Source organism: Dipodomys ordii, unplaced genomic scaffold (assembly GCF_000151885.1).
Source record: "Dipodomys ordii isolate 6190 unplaced genomic scaffold, Dord_2.0 Scaffold200, whole genome shotgun sequence".
In the NCBI taxonomy this organism is placed as follows: Eukaryota; Metazoa; Chordata; class Mammalia; order Rodentia; family Heteromyidae; genus Dipodomys; species Dipodomys ordii.
In genome coordinates, this window is record NW_012267416.1 from 1,392,785 (window position 1) to 1,400,255 (window position 7,471).

Consider the following 7,471-nt stretch of genomic DNA (forward strand, 5'->3'; position numbering starts at 1 on the left):
GGGAAGGGATGGGAAGGTTAAACAAAGGAGGAGGCTGCAATGCTTGGTAAGAAATGTACGCATTATCCTGCCCATGCAATTGTAACCCCTCTGTACAGTTTGTTCACAAATAAAATAAAATAAAATTAAAAAAAAAAAAGATTTGCTCCAAAAAAAATAAATAAATAAAGTTTATGCTGTGACGGAAAAAAAAAAAAAAAAAGAACAGTGCACCTCATACATGGAGTATTTTGCAGCCATGTCTGAAAAAGGTATCTCTCCAGTCTACTGACCCATGCACTATAGACTCAAATATAGGTCAATCTAGTTCTCTCAAGTATTTACAAGTAGTGATAGTGGAATGTCTTAGTCCCTGATGGATATGTATGCCAAGACTCAATATAACTCTACAGATGGAGAAAGATAGGTAGAATAAATCTGCTTCCAAAGGAAAATGATAGAGATGAGCAAAGAGTATTAAATGAGAGACAATAAGGACCCTGAGAAATGAAGAAAACAAACCTGTTCTTCAAAACTTTTCTATATGGTTTAAGCAAGTGCAGGTTTCCTTTTGAACAAGACAAATTTCCAAGAATATACCTTCACCTTTATAAAAACACAAATGCAGGAAAAAAGAAAAGAAAAGAAAAAGCTAGAATGTAGCTCAGTAGCAAAGCACTTGCCTAGCAAGTGCAATGCCCTGGGTTCTACACCCACTATCAAAAAACCAAAAGGAAAAAAAAAAATCACCCCAAACAAACAAAAATACTTTTTTCTCCTGACAGACTTAAATTCAGCTACAACTGGTCGCCAAATAAAGTGCTAAGCAAGTCTCATATTCAACAAAGGCCATAGTCAGACAGGCAGGCAGGCAGGCAGACAGACAGACAGACAGATAGATAGATATAGATATATTTGCCAGCCCTGGGCACTTGAACTCAGGGCCTGGAAACTGTGCCTGAGCTTTTGCGCAAGGCTAGCACTCTACCACTTGATTCACAGTGCCACTTCCAGCTTATTTTCTTTATATGATACCGAGGAATCGAACCCAGGGCTTCATGAATGTTAGGCAAGCACTCTACCACTGAGCCACATTCCCAGCCCATGGCCATATAATTTTAATGTCTAGCAGTCCTTTGAAATTACTTTAGATGCAGAGTAGAGAGACATGAGCAGGTATAAGAGACAGATCTCTAACTGGCAGCTGGATCTGCAATGTACCACACCACAGCTCTAGGATGTCCCCATGTCCTTAGTATCAAATGGTCATTAGATAGCTAATGAATCCAAAGTATCCTGGAATTAATGATTCCATATACTGACCTCCAGCATGCTTGACTTCTGCTGAAATTTCACTGGGACTAGGGATCCCAAGGGAAGTCTCTGCCTTTTCAATGACGTTTGAAATACCTTGTCCTAGAGAAAAATCACAATGTATTTATTGCTCTTTGTAACCTAAACAAACACAATATCAAAAATGAAATATCAAAACGTGTATGTTCAAAATCAGGATGGCTACAAGACATTATTTTTAACAATTTAGGGTAATTAATCCTTGGGACTATCTCCATAATGTGTGTGTGTGTGTGTGTGTATTTTTTTACAAAAACCCTGATATATCATCACTAAAGAACAGACATGTATAGCAATTCCTAGACTTCATTCTAATAAGAAAATGATACCAATTCTAGCCATGATATCTATCAGCTCATCATTACTCGTCTTCAAACAATAAATCCCTTGAATAAATGTGGAGGAGGAATTATTAACAAAGTCCTTTGTAACACACATCTGCAAAATGCACACGGACATTAATGAAATGACTGATAACCTTACCCACAGTGGCTACTGTAGCCGAAGCTGAGGAGAGCAAGGACTTGCCCCAGCTGCCCCAATATCCCCATCCGGTCTGGGGTACATCTTTGGAAACAGTTTCCTATTGTCCCAGTAAATGGGGGAGGGGGAGAGACACAAGAAAGTGTGAAAAAATTAGAGAGCCAGAGTCTAATATATATATATATATATAAGTTATGTAATTAGTAGCCAAAGTATGGGTAACAAAATAGTATTTGGTTAATACACTGCCTGACTGACTGACAGCTTCATGTTTTCATCATGTAAGCACCATGCAGCAAAGGTAATTACTGCTGAAGGCTTTTATAGAACTGAGAAAATATTATCCTTGGTTGGAAAAACAAGAAAAGAAGTGTAATCCTAAATTAGCATTGAGCTTGAGTCTCTTAACCTCAACTTTTTTTTCCTTGTACCAGGGCCTCACACGTTTGACTTGCTTGCTCATGGCTGGCACTCTACCACTTGAGCCACACCTGTAGTCTGGCATCTTGCTGGCATTTACCTGAAGATGGAATCTGCAGTTACTCTGGACCTAAGCACCCTCAATAGCTAGGACTTTAGGTATAAGCCAAGGGTACCAGGTTAACCCCAATATTTTTAAATCCCAGTATTCTAATAAAGATTCTAGTCAGTGGCAGTCTGTGATACCTGAACAGGGAGAACGTCTGAAGTCTCAGGATCCCTGGAAGATCCAACATCTGGTCTCTTCCGAGTGGACACTACAGGTTCCGACTGACTCTCTTGGTTGGCATGTAGGTCAACAGACTCAGCATTCTTCACAGACTCAGAATTTTCCACTGACTCGCAGTTTCTATCTTCAAGGACAGGATTTGCTTCAGTTATCACTGGAGTCTCAGGATCATCTTTATCTGACATGATTAGCACATCACCTGGTCAAAGAAAAGCCCAAGGAAAAAAAGTGACTGATGTCAGTATTTTTGGTATAAATTATTTGTCTGGGGGGAAAGGTGGGTTGGAAGGGCAGGGATGGGAAAGGGAAACAAAGGAGGAGGCAACAATGCTTGATAACAAATGTACTAATTACCTTGCTCATGTAATTGTAACCCCTCTGTACAGTATTTTCACAATAAAAATCTTATTAATAATAATAAAAGTTTTCCTAAAGCAATAAAAAGTTTAATTTAAAAAATTGTCTAAATATTGATACTTTCAGAGTCACAGGCAGGTACATCAGTAAATTAGTAAGACACGATTCCACAGACCTTCCCCAGTTCCTCCTAGTAACAACTTGCATAACTGAAGCATAATAATACATTGTGGCAGAATCCACCAATCTTCAGATTTCACCATTTTTACATGAACTCATTGGTGTGTACATTAATTAGATAGATAAAATTTTATCCCAAATACAGTCATGTCTTGGTATGTGCAGGGAACTGCTTCTAGGACCCTCATATGATATAATGGCGTCATACTGGCACATAACCTATGTACATCTTTCCATAGTTTTTTTTTGGGGGGGGGGTGTGGTTCTGGAGTTTGAACTCTGGCCTCATCCTTGCTAGGCTGCTGCTCTACCACTTGAACTATAACCCCAAGTCCTCTGGTGGTTCTTTCCGAGATATGGTCTCAAGGAATTGGAGGCCTGGCTCAATTGGTAGTGTGCTAGTCACTAGTAAAATCAATAGGTACCAAGTTCTTAGACAAAACAAATAGAAAAGAGAAGAAGGAAGAAAACATAGGATCTCAAGAACTTTTTTGATTTGCCCCACAAATCAATCCTTCCACTATGTCTCCAGAGTAGCTAAGATTATAGACGAAAACAACCAATGCTAAGTTCTTTCATATACTTTAATTCTCTCTTTACTACTTATAATGCATAATACAGTGTAATTCCTAGGCATATATTCACACATGGGGAACACTGACACAGACACACACACACAACCTCTATACAAGTTCAGTACAGATGAAATTTTTTCCAAGTATTTCCAATTAGCAGTTGGCTGAATCTGCATGTACGGAACCTATTTACAGGGGCCCAAAGATATACATTCTCATGACCATCACTGCAAGAGACATGCCAGACAATTTAATCACATAGATCCCTGCCCTATCCCTTCTTTTAGCCTCAGCCCATTCCCACACTTCTTCTAACCCCTACTCATTTCCCTCTGAAACTTTGTCACTTCAAGAAGTATAGATGGAATTACATACCTTGTCGCCTGTTAAGAATTTTTTTTATACAGCATTTAAGTCCCTCCAGACCCACTTTTGTTGCATTAAGACTTTTTATTATTATTTCTGAGTAATAGTCCATGGTATAAGTGTACTTTAGGACTATTACAGAAATAAAATTATTCAGAAAGCTTATGTATAGGTGTTTATGGGAACAAAAGCTTTCTCTGGGAAAAATTCCTACTGAGCTTAGTTTCAAATGATACTGTTAGGCTGGTGATGTGGCTTAGTGGTAGAGTGCTTGCCTAGCATGCATGAAGCCCTGGGTTTGATTCTTCAGAACCACATACACAGAAAAAGCTGGAAGTAGCACTATGGTACGAGTGGTACAATGCTAGCCTTGAGCAAAAAAGCAGCTCAGGGATAGTGCCCAGGTCCTGAGTTCAAGCCCCAGGACTGACCACACACACACAAAAAAAGATTATATTCTATTATATTCTATTATATTCTTTTCCCAAGTAGAATATCATTTTACTTTCCTAGTGATTATGTATGAATAATCAAGGTTCCCCTGAATTCTGACCAACCTTGTGTTGTCACTATTTCGATTGAGCCATTCAGATAGGTATGTAGTGGTACCTTTCTGTGCCTTTTAAATTGCATTTCTCTAATGGCTGATGACCCAGGCATCTTTTCATGTGCTTATTTGCTGAATATATACTTTTCACTGAAACATTTATTTGTATCTTTTGGTCATTATCCAATCATTCCAGTTTGGTTTTTATCATTATGTACTACAGAGATTTTTGAGCTCACTGTATGTTGGAGATTTAACTCCTCTACTATGTGGCTTGCAAATATTTCACACTAGTTTATAGTTTATCTTTTCCCTGTCTTCCTAAGGTTTTTCACTGAGCAAGTGTTTCATTCTGAGGAAATTCTTTATCTATTTCCCCTTTTACTGACTTGACTATCCTTTAAAATCTTAACTAACCACTTCCTACTAAACATCAGAAAACATTTCTGTCAGAAGTTTTTTAGGGTTCTGTTTCATATTTGTAGTGGTGGCCCTACGGATTAACCCATGTCTCTAATCCCTTTGCTTTTGTTTTTAGATAGGGTTTCCTACATTTGTCCAGGCAAGGCTCAGACCATGATTTTTTTTTTACCTCTGCCTCTAAAGTACCTGAGATTACAGGCATATACTACTACCAAGCCTGCTTTCTCTGAAAGATTAACTTTTGCTTGGGCTGACCTTTAAACATAATCCTCCTATCTCCTTCTCTGGAGTATCTAGGGTTATAGGTATGAAACACTACACTGGGCCTTTTACTAGTATTAAAAATATTCATCATAAACACAGCAACATTCTGTTGGTATTGGAACATTTGATGTAACAAAAGAGATGATTGACTTGTATTTTACACTTACTTATTTTTTTACAGTGCTAGTAATAGAACTCAGGGCCCCACACATACCAGGGAAAAGCTCTATTATTTGTCTATATCCAGTGACCACCTCAGATCAACTTTTGAACAGCAATTCAATTACCCAATCCAATTCCTTCCAGAAGGGTTCTTTGGCAATTAAATCAATATCATATTGCCCTGCTACAAAGAGAAGGATATTCAAATATCATGAGAGAATGAATGGATTTCTTCCCCTTTCCTTCACCCCCTTGTGTTGTGATCTCTCTTTTTCTCTCTTTGACCAACACCCAAACACACAGGTGTGTATAAACCTATTTTATAGAGAGAAGGACTACATGCAGAAAAGAGCCAATACATGACATCAAAATGATTCAAATAGATTTTTAAAGCATATTAACAACTGAAGCAGAAAGACTAGACACACTCTTATAATTAAGAAACATACCAAAAAAAGGTTAAAAGAACAGAAAGGAAAACATCCATTTGAATCAGGAGATATGATTCATACACAAAGTACCAAACACAAGTCTAGAGTTTGCAGTGTCAAACTTATCCTAGAGATGTTTTTAATTTGTCTATATAATGTCTAAACTTTTAAATTAGTTCCAAGTTTAAAACCCAGTCTTCATAAAAAGTGCAAGTGTCCAATTTCCCTTGAAAGCTGAAAGATCTGGCAACAAAGGCTCTATACTGACTGGTTAACAACTACCTCATGCCAAATAGCTACTGGTTTTTTAGGCAATGCTCCTGCACCTCACCACTGACACTTAAATCCACTTCACTCATTTATGTTAACCTGATGAGTCCCACAGGCATTTCAAACTCCTGCCATGAGAGGTTTGTAGGATTGTGACAGATCAAAATACCAGGCAGGGGAGAGTTCAAAGGTATAAAAACAACCCACAAGAAAGCTCAAAGGTATACATGATACCAGTTACCCGGAGTCATTAAAATACCAGGGAGAAAAACAATAAGGAGGCATGAAACTGGAAGACAACTTTAAGACGCCTTGGAGCTAAGCTGGGGGGGGGGAGGGAGAGTGTAAGTGTTGTACACTATGTGTAATACATACATATATGTAATATATACGTATACTATGTGTAATACATTCAAAATATATCATTATAGAAATGTAATTCATGTAACTTCACATAAGATTAGGATACACTCCAATATATAAAACACTGGTAATCTGTATTTTTCGGTCATCACCATCTAAATTTAAAACTAGATGATTTAAAGATGATCTAGAATGTGCAAGGCTGGAAAACAATGCATTTGTATTTTAGAAGGACTGTAGATACTCTCCTCTCACCGAATTCATCATCTCACAGCAAACAGAAATAAGTAACAGGTAGGTGAAACTGCGTTATTTAATGGTTTCCTAAGTTTTCCGGGTATTTTGTGATGAACTGGAAGAGAAAGACTCCAGTGAACGAAGAAAAAAAATAATAAACCGAAGTGATCCATATCTTTAAGGAACAAAAATACACAGGCCTTAGGTCTCTCATTCCAAGGGTCTATGTACACAAAAGGAAATGAACTAAACAATGACACGCCTGCCCCAGTGCATCCTCTCAAGGCTAATCTAGAGTTAAAAGCTCGCTCAGGTATTTTGTCCCACGCCCGTAACCGTAGCGACCACCGAGAAGTTAGCCCCGCCCACACTTCCGCGTCTCACCCGGAGCCGGCAAGCAGCCCGACCCAGCCGCTACCAGGACCAGCCTGCCAAGGGCTGCGTCCTTCTGAGTACCCGGATGTCTCCAGGTGGGCAGACACGCTGTGCGCTCCCCCCCCCCATCCAAAAGCAGTTACCGGAAGTCAAAACCACGTATCGAAAGTCTGGAGTGAACAGACACCCCGAAGTTTGCAGACTGGACGAGGCCACCTGTTCCCCCCTTTTCCCTCCCCAGCGACCAAGCACCCACCCCGGAACCTACCCCGCTCCTGTCGACCTCAACTTCGGGAGCACTGTGCACCCAGCCAGCACCACAGCCGCCGCCACCGCCGACGCGCCGCTCCCACTGCCCCGGGAGTACTTCCTTCTCCGGGAGGGGGGGCGGGTCCGG

General features: G+C 39.6%; 1 protein-coding gene across 1 annotated transcript in view; it reads right to left on the reverse strand.

The window, feature by feature from the left end:
• Fam114a2 (family with sequence similarity 114, member A2) overlaps positions 1-7,428 on the reverse strand; it is a 40,411-nt gene extending 32,983 nt beyond the window's left edge. Inside the window, exons 1-4 of the mRNA XM_013034913.1 lie at positions 7,343-7,428; positions 2,482-2,723; positions 1,816-1,915; positions 1,303-1,395 (exon numbers count right to left, since the gene is read on the reverse strand). Coding sequence (XP_012890367.1) covers positions 1,303-1,395; positions 1,816-1,915; positions 2,482-2,709 — 421 coding nt within the window. The 5' untranslated portion in view covers positions 2,710-2,723; positions 7,343-7,428. The remainder of the gene's footprint in view (positions 1-1,302; positions 1,396-1,815; positions 1,916-2,481; positions 2,724-7,342) is intronic.
• Positions 7,429-7,471: the final 43 nt, after the last annotated feature.